This window comes from Peromyscus californicus, unplaced genomic scaffold, assembly GCF_007827085.1.
Source record: "Peromyscus californicus insignis strain IS unplaced genomic scaffold, ASM782708v3 Scaffold_12__1_contigs__length_115047231, whole genome shotgun sequence".
Classification (NCBI taxonomy): Eukaryota; Metazoa; Chordata; class Mammalia; order Rodentia; family Cricetidae; genus Peromyscus; species Peromyscus californicus.
Window position 1 is genome coordinate 45,590,789 of NW_026294413.1, and position 22,229 is coordinate 45,613,017.

At 45.0% G+C, this 22,229-nt stretch overlaps 1 protein-coding gene across 1 annotated transcript in view; it reads left to right on the forward strand.

The window, feature by feature from the left end:
* Window positions 1-241: 241 nt before the first annotated feature.
* The window catches only part of Tnfsf11 (TNF superfamily member 11), a 30,589-nt gene continuing 8,601 nt past the window's right edge, over window positions 242-22,229 (forward strand). The window contains exons 1-2 of the mRNA XM_052734224.1: window positions 242-463; window positions 7,936-8,103. Coding sequence (XP_052590184.1) covers window positions 242-463; window positions 7,936-8,103 — 390 coding nt within the window. The remainder of the gene's footprint in view (window positions 464-7,935; window positions 8,104-22,229) is intronic.

Sequence of the window (22,229 nt, forward strand, 5' to 3'; positions counted from 1 at the left end):
AAGGAAGGAGGGCTGAAGTGGGAGTGGAAGAGGCAGCCTCCCTGGGGCTGATTGGCTCCCGAGGCCAGTCCTCTCCACGAGGTTTATAAGAGTTAGGGCTGCCTTTGGTACCCTGCCCTCTCTCCCGCGCCTGGGAGAGTCACTGTCAGGACCTCGGTGAACTGGTGCTTAGCGGGGCAGGAGACCAAGGAGGGGCCAGAGCGATCGCGGAGCAGGGCGCCCGAGCAAGGGGCGCCGCGCCATGCGCCGGGCCAGCCGAGACTACGGCAAGTACCTGCGCGGCTCGGAGGAGATGGGCGGCGGCCCCGGGGCCCCGCACGAGGGTCCGCTGCACCCCGCGCCTGCAGCGCCCGCCGCGCCGCCGCCCCCCGCGGCCTCCCGCTTCATGTTCCTGGCCCTCCTGGGGCTGGGGCTGGGCCAGGTGGTCTGCAGTGTCGCTCTGTTCCTCTACTTCCGAGCGCAGGTGAGTGGCTGCCTTCCCCCGCCCGATTCTCTGCCGGGGGGGAAACTGAGTCTGGCCCTCGGTCGGGCTGGACTCCTGGGATCTTACCTATTCTGGAAGGGAAAGCGACCCTCCAAGGAAGGGAACTTGGGGTCCTCCAGCCAGGTTCACCCGCGCCTTCTCCCCGCAGCGCCGTGCGCAGAAGTTGAGCTACTCTGGTCCTGGTAGAGGTTGGGTTTGAATTTCCCCCCTAGAAGCAGCATTGGCCGCTCCCCTCTTGTGCAAGTGATCTCACACTTTCTCCTCACCTTGCGTTTCCCACTCACAGTTAAGAACCAACTTTAACCCATTTAGGGGAAAAGTGAGAGCTTTTCCAATGTCGCTAACTAACCTGTGGTTGCCTGGCTTTCCTGGCACGCTGGGACCACAGTGAGAGGGTGTCAGTAGTCGTTGGAGCACCTGGGGGTGACACTCATGTCTCCAGATTCTCAGAGTGACAGAGCTACCAAATATTCTGGGTCCCAGGGTTGGGGCTCTGCGGCTTCTCTGGAGCTCAGGCTCTGAGGGGGTGAAGGGACAGCCCCACTGTGCCTGCCTGTGAGGTGCTCGGAGGAAGGAAGATGCGTGTGTGTGTGTGTGTGTGTGTGTGTGTGTGTGTGTGTGTTAGTACAGCCTGACTACAATCTAGCCAGTAACCAGTCTTTGAAGAGAGGAAGAAGCTCCACGCTAAGGACTCAGAACCGCGGGGAGATGGAAGAGAGGAAGGGGTAAATTTGTAATATTATGCTTTCTGGTGGTTTGCGCTCTTGTGTTTTCTTGGAAATTGCTGTGCAGTTGGTTGGATTCATTCAAATAATCTTGCCTGCTGCTGTGAACTCTTTCTCAGAGGAAGTGGGGGGCTGACGGTGCATATTTTTATGGGAAAAGAAAGTAGGGTTTGGACTTCGTTTGTTTCCAGAATCAAAGGTGATTACCAATCCAAACTGGATGCGCTAAAATGTGCCGTTGTTTGGACTGCATGGATTTTTGACACGTGCCAAAGTCTTGAACTGCCCTTTGGAACATAGGCTTTGTTAAGTATTCAGATCTACTGGTTTGCAGTTTATACCACTGCTGTGGTTACCCACTAATGCAAAAATAGAAAGACCATACACCAGTACTTCTGCAAACCCATGTTAATAATCACACTTGTTACCTGTTGAGATTTTCTTCCTCAGACAAGGTTTGGGTGGTTTGATTGGGATATGAATCACATAAATCCTTATGAAAGTGAGTAAACAAACATTTCCTCCCCCTTCATTGGGGTACAAGGATCAATGAAGAGTGACATATCTGTTGTTTTCTACCATCTGGCGTTTTAATGCATGTGTATGAAGAGCCTGAATAGTGTGTGGCACTATTAAACGCTATGGGATAGACTGTATGTGCAGTCCCTATGACCCTATGTGTGTGGTGCCAAGGGATAGAGCATGCTTCCAATAAGCATATTATAACAGCTATTATAATTCTTTGCAAAGTGATTTTAGGCCTGAAGATGCAGTAGTTCCCAGTGTCTTTTTTTTTTTGCCCCAGAAAGAAGTGTGGAGTGAACATGTTCTAGGGACCCTTAGTTTGCCAGGAACCCTGGGACTTGGCATGGCTGTGGAGGAAGGAATTCTATGGCAGTGGGGTGGCCTAAGATGTCTGTCACCCTAGTGATATGGTCACCTTCTATCACACAATAGTGTTGATGGCACAAGAATAATAAAACAACCTTTTCCAGAAGTAAACACATGAGATAGCAGCTAAGCCAGATGATTTTCCTTTGGAGAATTTAAGAGCATCAGGTTTCTGGGTACATTTTTTTCCTCTGTTTTTTTTCTTCCATCTCTCTTTCTCCCCTCCCCCCTCCCCCTCCCTCCCTCTCTCCCTCCCTTCCTAGCTAGAATCTTGTGTAGCCCAGGCTGATCTCAAAGTTGTCATGTAGCCAAGGACATTACACCTCCCAAGAGCTAGGGTTGCAGGTGTGCACCCACCATGCCCCGTTCATGTGGTGTGGTGCCAGGGATTAAAGGCACAGAGCTTCATGTGCATTAGGCAAACACTCCAGTAAGTGCCCCATACCTCTAGTCCCCAGTCGCTACAAAGATCCAGTCTCTCTAAGACTTAAAATATTTTAGTCATTATTCTGAGCCCAGGTCTATAACTATATCTTAAAAAGGTTTCCCCGTCACTAGAGTAGTTGTATTAGAAAAACCATTTTTATTTGAGTATTCTGATTGCATCTCACTGAGTGTGGTATCCATACTTGATACCCAGGGAAATCCTAATCACTTAAGAGATACATTCAGAAACTCTTATACATGATGTGAAATGCTGTGATGTCTGGAAATGTTTCAAATTAGTTGATAGAATAATTGATAGAATAACTGATAGAAATCTGTGCAGGTGTAGGGAGCTCACAGCTTAAATGTGAGGCATGGTTTCTAACCATTTGTGAATAATTGTTGAAGGTGGGCTTTGGGTACACAAGGGCTCAATCTACAATTCTTTTCACTTTTATATATTTTGAAAACGTTTTATACTTTTAGGTATTGATGCCAAGTAATGGATAGTTTTATTTTTTAAGTTGTATTAAGTTTTTAAGTTCTGGGTGAAATATTTGGAGTTTCTGAATGCATTTGGGTGAAAATGAAATGATCTGGTATCAGAGAACACCTTTACAATTTAAGGTAATACAAGCCAGATTTATATTTATTATAGTTTAAAGACAGCAATCAGAAACAATATCAATTCTCTGCAGCGTGAGGATTGGAAGTTCAAGGCCAGTCTAGACTCAAAACAAAACAAAATTAAAAATAAAACCCAAACCAAATCTACTCATGTTTAAATAATTAACAGTGAAAGGGCACCTCGTGTTTTTCTGATTGCCCTTGCCTATGCCTACATTTTGAAAAGACCTAGCTCCGGGTAGACCGCCTTTCTCCCACCAGGCCTGCCAAAGGGCAAAGGGCATGTGGCTTGTGCTGTGTCTTCACCACATACTTTGGTTTGCAAAGAAAAAAAGCCTTTCTAAAATGCTACTTGTAAAGTTGTGTGTGTATATGTGTGGTGTGTGTACTGTGTGAGTAGTGTGTATGTGGTGTGTGTGTGTGTGTGTGCAGTATGTGTGGTGTGCATATGTGGTGTGTGTGTAGTGTGTGTGTATGGTATGTGGTATGTGTGTGTAGTGTGTGTGTGTGTGTGTGTGTGTGTGTGTGTGTTTGTGTGTGGTGTGTGTGTGTATGTGGTATATGTGTTTGTGGTATGTGTGTGTGCTGTGTGTGTATGGTATATGTGCGGTGTGTATGTGGTGTGTGTGTGTGTGTGTGTGTGTGTGTGTGTGGTATATGTGTGTCATGTGTGTGGTGTATGTATGTGTTTGGTGTGGGGTGTGTATGTGCGATGTGTATGTGTGGTATGTGTGGGGTGTGTATGTGTGTATATGTGTGGTGTGTGTGGCCATACTCATGCTGAGAGTTTATCTAAAAGGGAAGACTTCAGAAGACTGGAGCTGTTTTTGTTTTTACACTCCGCTCTCACTTTCCCTGTCCACATGGCAGCCTTCCTGGCTGCTCTTCACCCAGGACAGCAGTCATGACTGCACATCTGATGTGAGGTGGGCAGGCAGCTTGTCTGAAAAACCGATAAGGAAGCAGCCCAAATGTCAAGCATCCTGCCTCATTTAACCCTACGAAAGGATGATCGGTTTCAAGGAAGTTCACCAAGAAAAAAAAAAGCTCATTTCCTCGCCACAGCACATCTGATCATCTGATAGGTGCATTTTCAAAGTGCCCTGTGTGTATGCGTGTGTGTGTGTGTGTGTGTGTGTGTGTGTGTGTGTGTGTGTGTTACTGGGGATGGAACCCAGGGCCCCCAGTGTATGCTTGCTTTCCCAGCTCTAACCACCCATTTAAAATCAGGTCCGTGTTAGTGTTTGCAGGCACACATGTAGGTGTGACTCACTGTGACTCAGTTTGCTGTGCTCATGAAGACCGGGTGCTTGTTTGTTCAGAATCCTACCCCTACTCCCACCCGCCCAGCGTCTAACTCGGAACCTGACGTACTCAATTGACTGAAAGGGCCTTTCAAATCATCGGCCGTCCTACACATCTTTCCATCTCTAATTTACTGTTATGCAAATATCTAGTAGGTAAAATGGTATTTTCACCCATGCAAATCCTCTCTCCAGACTGCTGTGCACCCCAAAATACGCTGTTGGGTGGGAGCTACATATATTTGGTCACTCTGAGCACTCTTGCAGTTTACCCCAAAAATTTTACTCCGGACCTGCTTTCCTTGACCCTCGCTCACCTGTGCGTTTGGTCCTGTTCCTCTCTAGCTTCTTCCCTTTCTTTCGCCTGGGCACCTGAAGGAGAGATCATGTCTGGTTACAGTTACAAAGTGGATTTCTAACTTGTCATCTTTAAGGAAGCAAACAAGCGGACAATTCAAAGTTAACTTTGCCATGTAATCCTGACTTTTTTTTTTTTTTTTGTCACAGTAATTGATAAGGTTTGGAGATGTGAGTAGTGGTTCTCAAGGGCATTTTTGAAGTATTTGAAGAAAGAGTCAGCAATTGAATTTAACTTAGGCATGTGATAAAATTGGCTGAGGGGTCCAAGTGAGGTCTGGCCACTGGCATTTTTTCTTTCTTTTCTTTTCTTTTTGGAAGAGAGAAAGTCAGTCTTTGCATGCCACTTTTTTTTTATTTGTTCCAAGCCATGAACTGTTATTAACTGATGCAATATTGTGCTAATTACTGAATCTTGGCCAGGGGGCATTTCAATAGCAGAAGAGCTGTATGAACTTGTGTATTCGACACTTTAAGGCATCACTTGTTGGAGTTTAATACGGAGAAGATAACCTTGGGTTCAGTTAAAAGGCGGCTAGCTCCCTGTGAGTCTATGCTGGTGATTAGCCACAGCCTGAGTCTTGACAGTGCTGGGGCCTGCAGCTTCTGTAGGAAGGCCTTTGATTGCTTTGTAGGACGCAAGCTTAAGGAGCTTTGCTTAGGGTATCCAGGCATTTCTTAACGCCACATGGTCCCTTCAGTTCAGCTCTTGTCTGGTAGGAAGCCATTGCAAATTCTGCTTCCCTGAGGTCTGAATTCAGTGGTCCTTCATGTCAAGTTCCCACACATGTCTGGTTTGGTAGGATACTTATTGACTTAAATGACCCTTTTTCAAAAGTATGATTGAGCTGGGTACAGTGGTACATGTGTTTAATCTCAGGACTAGGGAAGCAGAGGCAAGCTGGTCTCTGTGAGTTCCAGGCCAGTCTGGTTGCCACAGGGAGTTCCAGGCCTGCCAGGGCTATACAATGAGGCTCTTGTGTAAAATTAAAAGAATAATAATAATAAAAAAAGATTGGCAGCTTCCCTTCAATGAACACTCACATTCCCTGATTTGTACTAATTATCCCAAAGAAAATAAGTGGAATAAATATGCATTGCAAATAATTTTGTTTCGTGGTAGGACCTCACCCATGTTTACAGATTACCCTTACATATTTTAGAACTTTAATGTTTATTTTTACTTATGTGTGTGTATGTGTCTATGTGAGTATGCCACACGTGTGCTGGCACTTTCAGAGAGCAGAACAGGGGATCAGATTTCTCAGAGTTGGAGTCACAGGCAGCTGTGAGCTGCCCAACTTTGGGGCTGGGAACCAAACTCTGATCCTCTGGAAGAGCAACAAGTACTCTTAGCTGCTGAGCCATCTCTCCAGCCCCAGATCATTTTTGTATCTGCATGACTAGAATAATAAAGGATGCATCTATGTGCGTGTGTTTGGTAAAAGACTGTTTCTAGGAGTTTCAGGTATAGAGAGGACACCTTTTAGTTTGTTCCTGAGGTTTGGTTAGTAAGGGCATACATCCTTCTGATTACTTTAATCTAATTAAATTGGAGAGAGAAGGTGTTATTTCTGGCTGCACTTTGGTTGTTATAAACGTATGTATTTTCCCTTTGCATTTAGTTCGGACTATTTTTTTAACTACTGATAAATACATGTTCATGAAGTACTTTGACTTTTGGAAAAAAGAGGGCGAGTTAAGCTGTTGTTAAAACAATCAAACTCAGCTGGTGGCACATAGCTTTGATCGCAGCACTCGGGAGGCAGAGGCAGGAGGATCTCTGTGAGTTCAAGGCCAACCTGGTCTGCAGAGCAAGTTCCAGGACAACCAGGGCTACACAGAGATCCTGTCTCAAAAAACAAAACAAAACAAAAAAACAGAACTGAAAAACAAACGATAAACAACCAAAGACAAAGGAAAAAAACAACCACAACAATAACAAACTCCATTTTCTATGATGGTTGAAGCCACTGCAAAGCCTTATGGGAGCTTGGGAAGTAGAAGACAGGCTTCTTGAACAGCACATGCAGAGATGCTTGCCTGGAAACCTTTTTTCAACATGGTGTTCAGTTAGAAACTCCATGGGGATGTTTTGGGTGAGAGAATCCTTATATTTTAGCATTTCCTAGCACTTGCCCATATGGCGTGCTCAAGTACCCTCTCTAACCCTGGTGTGAAGATAGACACCACCCTTACATGTTTGGAGGATCCAGGTTGAGAAGTACCGGTTAAATAGATATTTATCTGGAAGAGAAGTCACACTCCTGGCTTCGTTTTGCCTTATTTATGTAGGTGTAGTGCTTCAGATCTCCAACTGGCTTCATCTCCAGGTAGTTTATTCTAAAATGCTGTATGTGCCTTATCTTTCTTGTTTATGAGACAGGGCCTTACATTTTAGCCCAGGCTGGCCTGGAAATCACTATGTAGCCCAGGCTGTCCTCAGACTCACACTGATTCTTCTGCTTCAGCTTCTCAAGTCCTGAGATTATAATTGTGAACTACCAGTCTAGCTTGATGAGTCTTTCCTTGCCTGCTTGCACCGCATACGCTAGCCTTCATACCTCCTCTGTCTGTGAAATTCATCCCCCATGAACCACACATACACATCTCTGTTAAGAATCTACAACATAGTGTAGTGTAGATGATTGTCAGCTACTCATCAGAATGAATTAGAAGTCAGTGTGTTTGGGGCAAGGGCGATGGATCGGTCAATAAGTTACTTGCCACCCAAATTTCGGTGATGGGAAACAGAGACAGGAGGATCCTGAGGTCTTGCTGGCTAGCCAGTCTAGCCAATGGGCGAGCTCTAGGTTCAACGAAAGACTCCATCCCAAAAAACTAAAGTGGAGTGTCCTAGAGGAAGATATCCAATATCAACCCCTGGCTTCCACATGTGCATGTACAGGTGCTCACACCCACACACGCATGCATATACACTTACACAAAACAACAACAACAACAACAACAACAACAACAACAAAGAGATGTTTTTGTCGACTGGAGGGTAATGTTATTAATTATCTACCACTAAGGGATATAAAACGCTAAGCATCACCCTTTTACTATTGAGTCACGTTTCATTAGCTATAATCACTTTAATATCCTTTCTCCCTCTCAGATGGATCCGAACAGAATATCGGAAGACAGCACTCGCTGCATTTATAGAATTCTGAGACTCCATGAGAACCCAGGCTTACAGGACTCGACTCTGGAGAGTGAGGACACGGACGCACTACCTGACTCATGCAGGAGGATGAAACAGGCCTTTCACGGGGCCGTGCAGAAGGTAAGTTCGCCCTGAAGTGGTTAAATCAAGGGTTCTCCCTGCACTGTGGTAGCTGACTAGTAAGACTTGAGAAGCACCGTTGACTCTGTTCTTTTGTTTTAATAAATCGTGAAGGAGCTGATGAGGCTGTCTTAAAGAGAATTCTTTTGAAGTTGGTGGTGGTCAGTTTCTTTCCTTTATTTTTTGCTTTTGGTTCTTGGCTTTTCAAGACAGGGTTTCACTGTGCAGCCCTGGCTGTCCTGGAACTCACTCCATAGACCAGGCTGGCCTTGAACTCACAGCGATCTGCCTGCCTCTGGCCTCTGGAGTGTGCCACCACCACGCCCTGGCTTTTTCCTTTCTTTTTGTTTTTTGTTTTTTTTTTTGGTTTTTCGAGACAGGGTTTCTCTGTGTAGCTTTGCGCCTTTCCTGGTACTCGTTTTGGAGAACAGGCTGGCCTCGAACTCACAGAGATCCGCCTGGCTCTGCCTCCCGAGTGCTGGGATTAAAGGCGTGCGCCACCACCGCCCGGCCGCGACTCAGTCCTTTCTTTTTAAGAGGAGGGATTTGAATGTGTTTATACAAAGAGAATCCAAGTGACTACAGTTTGTAGACGATCACTTTGTTAGTTTGAATCTTTGATCTAAAAAACCACAGTCTAGGTTTTCGGACCTTCTGGTGGCCCGTTCCCCAGCTGCTTCTGAAGGATTCCCTGTTGCATACCTGTGGCCTGGGCTCCCGTGAGGAGCCATGTAACTGGCCCTCTGCCATCAGGCATGGTGAGAGGCAGGTGTGCTGAGCAGGCGTGGTGATAGGTGAGGTGGAAATCGCGTGTCTCCTTTCTCATTTGCTGGGAGAGCTGGGTAATAAGAGAGATGAGACTGGAGAAGCCGGGTGACACCATGCTGTCAGCCTTAGCTGAGAAACACATCTGCCTGGCAGATTCCTGAGTAAAGCCACCTGGGAATTCTGCTGCCTCTGAATTACCATACTTCCTGACTCCACCGAAAACTGGGTAGAAGTCCAGTGCTACATGCTGTGTGTCTACATGTGAACCCCCACCCATTAGCCCTCCCGGCCTCCAGTTCACTACTTCTCATGTTGTCTCATTATCTCAGAGTAACCCGGGCACTCTCAGAGCTGTTGGACCTCGGATTTGTTAAGCTTTACTAATTAACTAGTACAGTTCTAGCTTAGTTCACCAGAGGGAGAGCAGAGATCTAAAACTCTGTCAGCTACAAGTACAGGCGGAAAGAGTAAGTTGTAAAACTAATTAAGGTAAATATAACACTTTCAAGGGGAGGCTTGCTGCATTTTATGCCATTTAAGGGACCGCTGATTTTCGGCTTCCATCACTGTGTCACATCACTAAGACAATATGCTGACCAATGCGGCCATCACCGAATCTACTTGCACCTTAATTTCAGAGACGATCCACCAACGCTGAGTGTCACAGAGTCAGTGAAATAGATGATGTCTGTGGAGCAAGCATGAGAAGGCGTGTTGCTTACAGCAGCTATGATCTGTCTTTGTGAATATATGTCTATATAATTTAATACACTATGAAATCACTTTAACTGAGCACAGTTTGGATTAGGGTTTAAAGGATTTCACCATTGTTAAAAAGTGATAGCATTTCTTGGTCGGGGGATGGAGCTTCATGGTAGGATGATGCATGCTTAGTATGGCTGAGGCTCTGGGTTCAAGTTCAGAATGTAGTAAACTAGCACGGAGACCAGACGAGAAGAATCAGCTGCTTGTATTAAAGGTTACCAGGTATGGTGGCTCATGTCTGTAATCCCAAACCGAGGCTGGGGGATTGTGAGTTTGAGGTTAACGTGAGCTACATAGTGAGATACTCCCTCTGAGAGGAAGAGAGGAGGGGAAGGAGGGAGAGAGAGCCTAGGTTTTTCTATTAACAGATAATTATGGGTTCTCAAGAGGAGTGGGGCTTTATTTCATTAATTTTGTGCTTTACTTGTTATGCTATAGGAGTTTACATTTTAGAAAACATGGGCAATTTATAAAAGCCTTTTAAAAGCTCAGTGAACTATTGCAATAAGCCAGTGTACATTGGTATAATATACACATTATTGTAACACCCAATGTGTGCGAGGGGGGAAGATTCTAGCTCCTCCTAGGCCTGATCTTTAGGCAGGAGATGAATGTTACCCAAACCTTATCATTACAGTTAACCAGCATCCATATGGTGTAACTGTGGACCTAGGCCTTTCGCCATACCTTTTTTTTTCTTAGACCCAATAATTTACTCCTTTATCCCAGTCAAATGAATGGTCTTCCAAATGTATTATCCTTTGATGAAAATCATTGGTTAATGTGACGTCCGTGATATTTGCCAGAGTAGTCAGATTTCTAATTTGTCTTGGGGTTGATAAAAATAGGATGGGTGTTGTAGGCATTCTGGAAGTCGATTTCCATCTTAACTTGAGTTCTAACAGATTTTGAGCGAACCCATAAGACAGTTCATGTGTAGCTGCGACCGGTATTGAGAGATCAGCTCCTGCAGTGGTAGCACATACCAGACAGGAGTGTAATATCACATTATAGGCGTGCAGAGAGTGGTGTTTACCCAGCTCATTGTGGTCAGACAAGTAATCTTGTTTTTCCCTCCTTTTTTTTTGTTTGTGGCTAGGGTTTTCTTGGCTTTTTTTCCCCTTTAGCACAGAACTCTGAAAGCCTCCTACTGGTCCAACTCTACCAACCGCAATTTATAAAGTCTATCATAACAGTCTATGACAATAAAAAAAAAAAAAAAACTAGTACAAATGTGGTGTCTGACTCGTAAAAGGATGCCTGTTTTCAATTTTGGCAGCCTTGCTGGGCTCTGCCTAGCTAGCCAGGCTTGGGCAAAGTGGTGAGTTCAGGGCTTACCCAGGATTGCTGTGCGTGGCAGTCAGGGCACTCACCCTAAACCTTCTGTCTGAACTCCGTGGATAGACATGCATCACGTTAATATCGTGAGCCCACAGGGCTGTGACTCTATCTGCCTTCAGTGTGCCGGCTTGTTGATTTCACACTGGGGCCTATTTTATAGAAAAAAAATTGTCCAAAATTTGTCTGTCAAAGTATTTAGATGAATGATATCAAAGGAAGAAATCAATAGATGTCACCTTGCTGTCTGTCACAATGAGGTACTCTGTGCCTTGAAGCGGGTATGAAGCAGCAAGAGGACATATGGTTGCCTTCTTTCTTCCTTCCTTCCTTCCTTCCTTCCTTCCTTCCTTCCTTCCTTCCTTCCTTCCTTTCTTTCCTTATTTGCTTATTTATTTATTTAATCTATATGGGTCTTTTGCCTTCATGTACATATGTCTGTGTACCACATGTGTGCCTGGTACTCTCAGAGGCCAGAGGAAGGAGCCAGATCCCCTGGAACTGAAGTTATGAGCAGCCAGGTGGGTGCAGGGAATTGCACTCAGATCCTCTGGGAGGGCAGTCAGTGTTCTTAACCACTGAGCCATCTCTCTAGGCCCTGTACTTGTTTTCATAATGGCTTTTAAAAGCTAGACTTTAGATTATGAATTGTGTATATGTGTGTGTGCCTGTGCACATGCGTGTGCGCGTGCATGTGCGTGCGTGTGGTGTGTGTGTAAGCACACTCACCCCTGCCTGTGTGTATAGAGGCTACAGAGGTTGACGTCAGGCATCTTCCTCTATTGAGCTCCACCTTGGTTTTTTGAGACAGAGTGTCTCATATAATGTGGAGCCTGCTCGTTTGGTGAGACTGGCTGGTGAGTGAGCCCCCAGGCTCTGTCTGGCCCTTCTCCCAAGCCCTGGGGTTGTAGATGGGCATTGCCAGGCTTTCATGTGGGCTCTAGGGCTCCTAACCCAGGCCTTCATGCTTGTTCATCAAACAGTTCTCCACTGAGTCTCTCCAGACCCGAATTATAAATATTTTTTAATGTGTATGATATACAAGACTGCTTTTATTTAATATTTATGTATTTTTTATATCTTATTGGAGAGCATTACAATTTTTCCCTTGGTAGGGCTTGAGAGATGGCTGTGTTGGTAAAGTGTTTGGAAGACCTGAGTTCACATTTTTTTTCATTTACAGTTTTTTTTTATTTTATAATTTAATTTAATTTTACATATCAGCCACGGATTCCCTTGTTCTCCCCACTCTGTAGACTAAGATCCTTGAGTGAAATGGGGTATCATCAACCAATTTCTAAATCCATTCAGGAATGTTATAAGGGTGGTTCTTTCTCATCTGGTATGGCAGATATGTGCTTGGTGGTCATGAATGGCCGCTGTGGACAATATGCCCCAGTGCCAGAACGATCGGGTACATTTTGTGAGGTAGTGTCTCTAGCTAGACTTCTCACTTCTGTCCCATGTCTTGTGGAACTGTTTGCTTCTTCACAGCCTGGTCTCTCTGTAGATGGAGACCCAGAATGTGTACTGGAAACTTGACTCTGGTTTCTTCTCTAAGTGCAATTGTGTAAAACTCTTCGATTCCATTACCAAATATGAAAATCCAATGATAAGAACTGTAGCGATAGCTCCATGGTTAAGAGCACTTGCTGCTCTTGCAGAGGACCTGGGTTCAGTTCCCAGCACTCATACTTTGGTTCCCAACCATCTGTAACACCTGATGTCCTCTTCTGACCTTTGTGAGCACTGTACACATGTGGTGCACATACATTCATGCAGGCAAAATGTTCATACAGTCAAATAAATAACTCTAGAAACAAACAAACACCAACCAACCCAATGATGTCAATGGCAATCAAGCTGTCTTCTTTACAGACATCTGATCCTCTAATGCAATGGTTCTCAACCTGTGGGCCATGACCCCCTGGGGGGGTCACATATCAAATATCCTGTGTATCAGATATTTACATTACAATTCATAACAGTAGTAAACTTACAGTAATGAAGTAGCAACAAAATAATTTTATGGATGGGGGTCCCCACAACATGAGGAACTATATTAAAAGTTCACAGCATTAGGAAGGTTGAGAACCCCTGCTCTAATGCTGTACTGGAGAAGTAGGGTAAGAACATCACCATTGGAGCACCATTGTTATCCTGAGATAGTCAGGATACGTTTAGCATCATTCCCCTTGTAATTTATAATGTACATGCTCACTGTACCCTTATTGTAAGACTAGTGAACCCAATGCTTCTGATGCTTTGCTCTGCAATGAAATAGTCATTGTTACTTGACGTCTTCCCAGTTGGAAGAATCTTATCAAGGGAAATGGCTGGGTACGTTTCTTTTCTATTATACTCCTAAGGTGAGCCACCCAGGACTGAATTCTCTTTCTTCAAGATGTCTGTATCTTCTTTGTGTCCAGGGTGGCCTCTTGGACTGTCATGTTTAGATAGGGAAAGGGTAACAGACAGTGATGGCCCTATGTGGGAGCGATACCTCTGGACTACTACATCCTGCTGACTAGACATCTAGCTTCCATTGCCATGTAATGCTTGAGGAGGAGACTGCCTAGAACCAACAAGGAGGAGAGAGAGGTGCCATGGGCAGTCTCTGGCATACATTAGCTCTGGATAAGTAGGAAAGTGGACTCAGTATACACAACACGCATATACTCTCCCATATATACCCTCATAGATACTCATATGTATGGAGCAAGAGTTAACACAAGTCTGAAAAGTTTTGGTGGTCAGGATTTTATTTTCTAAAGTTTACATTTAGGTAACTAGAGAGATCAAGAGAGAGCATGGGAGAGAGATTGAAAAGCAGATTTAACAGCATTCACCCATTTAAAGAAGTGTCACAGGTCCATCTAGACATATACATCCATAATGATGATTGTCACTTGCCATTTTTGGCTAGATTTTATGGATTCAGAAATGTTTACTCAAAACCAGAATGTTCATCACATAGAGTGATTGTTTTCTTTTTTTCCTGGTGGAGCTTTGATTCCATAGAATCCCAGTGTTGATTGTTAGATAAATCCTAGCCAGGATTGTGTACATGCTTTTAATCCCAGCACCTAGGAGGCTGAGGCAGGGGGATCTCTGTGAGTTTGAGAACAGCCTGATCTATAGCCTGGTGAATTCCAGGACAGTTAGAGCCAGAAAAAAAGCCTTTCCCCAGATTTCAACTGAAGTAAATTAAAAATCATTGAAAATTTAAACAGGTTATGTCTGCCTGGAGACTTTGGAGTTGTTATGTAGACATTATTTCTCATAGGCTTTCTAATTTCAAAAGAAAGATCAAGGGGGAAATTCAAATCCCATTTACTGTCTTTTTGCCTTTGTGTTCAAGAATATGTGTCCTAAGAGAGTTTCTCATAAACACAGAAGGAAACCTGAGTTTGGGTCACTGGTGTTCCCAAGTCGAGATGTTAGTCATATAGTGGTTTTCTAGCAGGATTCCGTCTCCCCTTGCCATAATAGTTTTGGGAATTGCAATCAACCTCACTCATATTTAGTGTGTATAAAAGCTATCTTTATGGGAAATCTGAAGTACAATCCACAGAGATTTCCTACAGAGCCAAAGCCATCTGTATTAGTGACTTTTCTGTTGCTGTGATAAAACATCATGACCAAGGCACCTAACTTACAGAAGGGTCTGTTTGGGCTTACGGTTCTGGAGAGAGAAGAGCCCCTCATGGCAGGGAAGTATAGCAGTACACAAAAGGCATGGTAGCTGGGATTGGATGCGGAGAGCTCAAATTGTGAATAATAAGCACGAGAGAGAGAGAGAGAGAGAGAGAGAGAGAGAGAGAGAGAGAGAGAGAGAGAGAGAGAGAGAGAGAGAGACAGAGAGAGACAGAGAGAGACAGAGAGACAGAGAGAGAGAGACAGAGAGACAGAGAGAGAGAGACAGAGAGAGAGAGGAGAGACAGAGAGAGATAGACACACACACACACACACACACACACACACACACACACACAGAGAGAACATTGGAAATGGCAGCAGGCTTTGAAAGCTTAAAGTCCATCTCCAGTGACATACTTCCTCTAGCAAAGCTGTACCTTCCAAACCTCCACAAACAGTGCCATCAAGTGTTCAGATGAACATGCCTGTGGAGGACATGGTCATTTAAACCACAACACCATCTCCTGCCATTTGCTCAACAAAAGACCGTTGGCAGCATCCTTAATCTCAGGAGAGCCCAAGTGAAGTAGGCAAGAGCCAGGAGTATTGCAGACTACCCAGCAAGTGATGTCAGAGGTGAGCATCCCAAGTTATCTGTGCTGTGAATACCCCAGGAGGGAAGAAAAGCTGTTTTGAATGGGCATCTTGAAAGAGACAAAGTTAGAAGGATCTACCTGAGAGAGGGCATCCATGATGGGCTGACTTCAGACACTTAGTGGAGCTTGTGTTCTAAGGGCTGAGCTGCCTTGTGCACACAGGGAAGAGTGGCAGCCTGTGGAGCGGAAGGGAGGAAAAGTCCCAGGGCAGTGTTTTCTAGTCCAGCTCCATCTTCAATGAACTTGGGGCCCTTGTTTGTTTGTTTTTTTAAGAGTTCCCAGATCCTTGGCCAGAGGTTCTGACTTGGGGGCCACAAGAGTGGACCCTGTGACGCCTCCAAACCATCCCAAGTGCTAAGAGCCATTGGTGGACAGAACAGCCATTTCTTACACTTCTTTTTAACGAACTGAATATGCGAAAGAGAATGAAGACTGTTGTCTAGAAAAGGCGGGGTTAGGAGCTGGAGAGAGTTGTCAATATCAGAGATGATCTGACATCCAGTGACTGTTGATCCTGAAGTTCAGGGTCGGGAGGAGGTCCATTCTAGGGAACTTCCTGGTCACTCAGATGCTGATCCAGTCCTTGAGCTTGGCCTTTTGAGACTACCATGTGGCGAGCACAGCAGTAGCTGGGGTAAAATTACTGATTTGAAATGCTAAGGGTCAAAGTCTTCCAGAACACGGACCGCTCCTTGTCCTCATCGAGGCTACTCCTCGGATCTGCTCCCCCAGGGGAGTGGCAGCTCTGTCACCTCCACCACACAGAGCCAGAAGCCTGAGAATGGTCTTAAGCTCTTACCCCCAGCTCTTCCCCGCCCTTCATGCTGTGAATTCTGCCTCCTCACAAAATGTTCGAGCAGGACTCTACTTGAAGGATGAATGAATTAGGCTCTTGTGTGTGCCCTTTGGACATTTCAGGTCCATTTTTGTCTAGTTGTTTTTCTAATTGTCCCTCAAATTGCAGGGCAGGCATTTCCCAAAAGAGGTTCCCACTAGTGCTTGGCCACCTGCTTGTGGAATTAGGAGGCCCTCTTGAGGACACATGGAGCTTATGGTCTGAGCACTAGCTACATGCACCCAGGCTGGATCTGGCTTACCCTAGGTGAGCTTTTCAAGGTCCCGTGACTTTCATTTCTGTCCCCCAGTGACAGGCACACAGTAATACAACTTAAAAGCACAAATTTACTGAGTGAGGAACCCATACTTATCCCTGCATTACATGTCATGTGTGGTGTCTCGTTAGGATTGCTCTTGCTGTGATGAAACACCATGACCTAAAGCAAGTTGGGGAGGAAAGGGTTTATTTGGCTTACACTTCCGCAGCACTGTTCATCATCAAAGGGAATCAGAACAGGAACTCAAACAGGGCAGGAACCTGGAGGCAGGAGCTGATGCAGAGGCCATGGAGGGGTGCTGCATACCAGCTTGTTCCTCATGGCTTGCTCAGCCTCCTTTCTTATAGAACTCAGAACCAACAGTCCAGGGATGGCACTATCCTCAATGGGCTGAGCCCTCCCCCATTAATCACTAATTAAGATAATGCCTTATAGGCTTGCCTGCATGGTCTTATGGAGACATTTGCTCCATTGAGGCTCCCATCTTTCAAATGACTCGAGCCCGTGCCAAGCTGACAGAAAACTAGTCAGTACATGTGACTAGTCACCCTTGTCAGAAGTGAGCCATGTTGCAAACCCATAAGATTTGTTAGAGTTGCAGGTCTCAAGTATGTTTTGTTCCAGAGGGCAGTTTCCTCTCTCTGGTCATGAGCTCCTTAAGGGCCCTCCTCTGGTGGCTTGCACCCTTCGCTTCCCATCCTCACTGTCTACAGTGGCTGTCCTGACACCTTGGCTGCCCAGTGACTCTTATTCCTAGGGCATCAGGAACACTTCTGAGAGACTGTGAAAGCCATCTTTTTCTCAGGAGGTGGGGCTCAGTGCAGTGTAAGGCTAGCATTCTTGTTGCAGTGGGCAGAGCGGTCACACTGTGCTCCTCTGCTGAGCCCCTGCATACATATATTTTTTTTAAATGAGTAGCATAGTAGAAGACACTTTAAAGTTGGGCTTTTCATGAAGACTAATGCCGCTGTCATAAGGCTTCTTCATCAAAGCCCAAGGGGACCTTTAACTGTAGTTGGAACTTCTTCTTTTAAACCATGAAGGTTAAACAATAAAAACTAATTTTCTATTCCCAGAATACCCATTGCCCTTCCAGGGAAAGCATCACTCTGCTTTATGAAAACAAGGGCACGGAGCTCCTCGGCCTCTTGATGTGGAGCGTACATTAGCAGTTGCAGATGTGTCTCTTCCACTCCTGGGAGAAATGGTACCCAAGTGGCCATCATAGCCAAGGTCTTCACTGGGGAACTTTCAAAGATTTTCATGACAATTACTCAGTGAGCAGGGGGAGTTCCGACCCTTGGGATCAGTGGGGTTAGACACACTTCTGCCTTTGCCCTCCTCTCTTCCTGCTGGACCCCTTTTGGACTTCCATCCTCCATGGGGATGATGAGGAGTTGCCTCCATTCTGAATGCTTTCCCAGTGCTTTTGACGGGGAGGAGGGGCTCTGCCCAAGGAAGCCGGGGCGAGAGGACATCTAATAATGTCTCTCTCTGTGTATGAACTTCAGGGCACGCGTAGGTGGCGTGGGGTGGAGTGGGGATGGGGAAACTGAAATAAGGAATCTAAGTCCTGCCTCAGTACGGTTGTACAGCACAGCGGTTACTCTCTTTGTGCCTCGGAAGACTGCCTGGAGGTAATAGCTTTGTGGCTAAGGATGAGCTACTGCAGGAATCACTGGGGCATTCTGGCTAAGGAGCAGCAGGTGTCAAAGGTGCCCATGAATGGGATGCCAGGTTCTGGCACATAGCACCATCAGAAGACGCTCCACATGACCCAGCTCCGGAGCCAGCACTGCCGGCATCCTTGTGGGAGGAAGTGGTACACAGACGCAGCGGAGGAAGAGCTGCGAAGCCAGACGGGCAGCTCAGTGCCTAGCTACTGTTTTCTCTACACCTGAAAGACTTCTGATAGCAAGTGATAGCAGTTTCTTTTTTTTTTTTTTTTTTTTTTTTTTTTTTTTTTTTTTTTTTTTTTTTTTTTTTTTTTGGTTTTTCGAGACAGGGTTTCCCTGTGTAGCTTTGCGCCTTTCCTGGAACTCACTTGGTAGCCCAGGCTGGCCTCGAACTCACAGAGATCCGCCTGGCTCTGCCTCCCGAGTGCTGGGATTAAAGGCGTGCGCCACCACCGCCCGGCCGTGATAGCAGTTTCTAAGTCTTAAGATGTGGAAGGACAACTGGATGCCTTACAAACCCCCAATTACCTAATCATCTACTTGGTTGCTCTGGCAACCGGCTCCCATCGTCTGAGTTATCTTGTTGGTATAAATAGGCCCCAGTTGAGAAAGGTTTATGAATAACAGAAGATGCTTCCATCATTTTTATCATTAAAGAAATCCCAGGAATTTGAGAAGTGTGCCAGGGAACTTTGAACGCAGACCTAACTATTTAAATCTTGCACTATCACAGAGGACGAGTCATGTCGAGCCTCATCAAATGTAGGTCTGTACTTGTTCCTGAAGTCGCCAAGGATTTCAGGAAGAGGAGAGGCAAACTCCCCTTGCACTTAAGATGCCCATTCTAGCAGCCAGGCATCAGTTTGGGGCACAAAGACAGGGAGAGGAGGTAGGAAGTAATTGGTGTCTTTCCAAGAAGGAGGATGGTAGCTTAAAGGCAGTAGTAGTACTGGGCTGCTGAGGAGGAGATGGGATTTCTGAGGGATTTACCACATATAGGTCCTCAGGACTTCCCTGCAGGAATGGGAAATGGGCTATTCATTTTCAGAAACAACCTGAGTGTGGCATTCATGTACTAACTGGCTGATGAATGCACTGTTCTTGTAACTAGGTCGGAGAAGAATTACGTGAAGGGTATCATTAAGATGTTAAAATGAGTGCATTACATATGTTAACAGGTGTATGAACCCTGTATTATATCTGGCAAGCGGGGTGTTAAATCCTTGTTCAACCAGCCAGATGTCCCTGCAGCTGCTGTGGTATTGCAGAGGGAGGCAGCCACCTGAGGCCCTTGCTACTGACGGGTGCCAAGAGTGTCTGGAGCATCTGGCTGTACAAATTGCTTCTTCTGTGATTTGATTGACAGGTACCCCCAAGGATCACATGATTCATATCACAGCATGGGTGGGATTTCAGACTGATAGACCCAGACTCTAGCAACTTGACCTTCACATGGAACCTCTTCAGCTGGGAATGCCCTCCGTTAGAATGTGTGTGTGTGTGTGTGTGTGTGTGTGTGTGTGTGTGTGTGTGTGTGTAATTTAGAAGGATAAAACAAAATTGAAGTCAGACTAACTTAAGACCAATTTAATAGCATATACCCAGGGTCTTGTTTCTAACAGTTATTCAGCACAGTTTGCAAAGGTGGGCTTAGAAGTTGGATAAATTATGTGGATCAAAAATCCAATATCCAGTTAAGCACTTTAAAATACAACTCAGAGTTTGTATTTATTCTTAAACAGTGTGGCCTCCCCTAAGTGGGCCTGACTTCTCAAAATGAGCAGATTTTCTTTGAGGTTGGCAAAAAAAAAAAAAAAAAAAAAAAAATCCAAATCATTTAAGAGGCCACGCGGGGGTCTGAAGGGAGCTGGGTCCTAGTAGACTGGATGGTCCCCCATCACACTCCTGGGACCTGCACTTCTTGGACGTCTCAGTTAAGAGAAGTTGAATGGAGGCCAGAGTGGAAACCACAGTTACACAATCAATTGATCTTTTGTATGCTTTGTTCCTCGGAGGACAGATTGTGAAATCTAAACATTGTTTCCTATGACTTAAACTCAGTTGAGATTAAGAGAAAAAAATCAAATCGGTTGTTTTCCTGTCTCTGCAGATGTACTCTGACAGAAAAGATGAAAAATTAATGCAATCTATTTCGAAAGATAGCACTCAATGTGAAACTTTGTCATTTCCAGTTTGAAAGCCTGAAAGCCTGCCTGTGGCTACCAGGGGGGCGTCAATTTGGGGAAGTGTCCACTAGGTGGCACTGTGTCAGAAGGTTTCTTTTATCCGTCACTTGGCTGCAATTTCTTGGGCTGACTCAGTTTTCTCTCTTCTTTCTGTTTTGTTCCCTTTTCTTGTTCTGTTAAAGGAAGTTATTATAATTTAGGCCCAAAGTATGCTTATCTAAAAATGGATACATTTTTTGAAAAGACTACTTGTTACAGTTTGACCGTAAATAAGTTCATTCAGTCATGAAGTTTCTTATTAACTCTCATAGGTAAAGATTCTTGTTGTCCTGGGTCATTTATAGGAGCCAAGGGTTGTGTGTGTGTGTGTGTGTGTGTGTGTGTGTGTGTGTGTGTGTGTGTGTGTGTGTGTGTGTGTGTGTATGAGTGTGTGTGGTGTGTGTATGTGTGTGTCTGAATGTGTGTATGAGTGTGTGTGTATCTGTGTGTGTCTCTCTCTGTGTGTATATCTATGTGTGTGTCTCAGGTCGCTATATTCTGGGAAGGCAAGTTGCTGATCTTCTAAGTAAGGGAGTCAGGTAGAAAATTAGGTTCTCTTGAAGATAACTTAGTAGTGGCTCCTAGTCAAGGGAGGGCTTTGCTCAGCCCCACACTCTAGAAACTGTTGAGGCTTCCGCTCTAGGACGTTTGTTATATGATTATCATATAATTCAAAATGATAATGCAAGGGGAAACTTGGTTGGCTGAAAATGTAAGAAGTTATTTATGGTTTTTTTTTTTTAAACATTTATTTATTTATTATGTATACAGTGTTCTGCCTGCATGTATGCTTGCACTCCAGAAGAGGGCACCAGATCTCATTACAGATGGTTGTGAGCCACCATGTGGTTGCTGGGAATTGAACTCATGACCTCTGGAAGAACAACCAGTGCTCTTAACCGCTGAGCCATCTCTCCAGCCCTATGTTTTTTTTGTTTTTTTTTTTTAATGTGGGATAGAAACGTAACTTGTGAGATTATACCTTGGAGTGAACACGGACATTTCCAAACCACAATTCATGGGGACAGTCAGCAATCACATTTCTCAAAACCTGCTGGATATCAGAATCCACCGTGGAGTATCTTTTGAAAAATATCAAGTTGATATGAGACCAGTGGCTGTGAATAGGGCCAGGGCAACCCCAGAGTTTTCTCCAAACTGCAGCTGCAGACCCCAATGGGATATATCAAGTTCTACCTACAAGAAATTTGTGTGAGCACACATGCTTGCATGCACGCACACTCACACATGCATGTGTAAAGGTGCACTTACTGGTGTGTGGGTCCGTGTGTACGTGTGTGTAGAAGTCAGAGGCCATCTGGGGGTTTTGTTCTTCAGAAGCCACCCGCCTTGATTTATTAGTACAGGGTCCCTCATTGGCCTGGAGAATGATGGCTGGGTGAGGTTGGCTGACCAGAGAGTGGCATTGCCTACTGAGTGCTGGGATTACGACGGTGCACCAGTGTCTAGTATTCCTGGTTCTCTTGTCACACACACACACACACACACACACACACACACACACACACACACACACACTGGTTCTGGGGGTCTAACTCAGATTTCATGGTTGCATGGCAGGCACTGTGCCAAATGAGGTATCCTTCAGCTAAGAATGTATTTGTTTGTTTGCTTATTTATCTTTTTGCAGTCTCAAAGCCCAAAGACAACTTAAAATTCTAGACTTGGTAGAATGGTATGTTTATGACTGCCCATAAATAGCAGTTACTTTCGGGCTCAAAAGTCTGGGGTGGAGACATACGTGTTACAGTGTTTTGTGTGTGTGACCTGAGGTCACAGATTCATCATATGATCCATTTTGGGGATTGAAACTTCCTTACTGAATTTCTGAGAGGAATTGCAATTCTTGGATACTCTAGCGGAATAACACAAAAGCATTACCTCCTGGGTCTCTAATGAGAGGTCTAATTCATCCTGGGACAC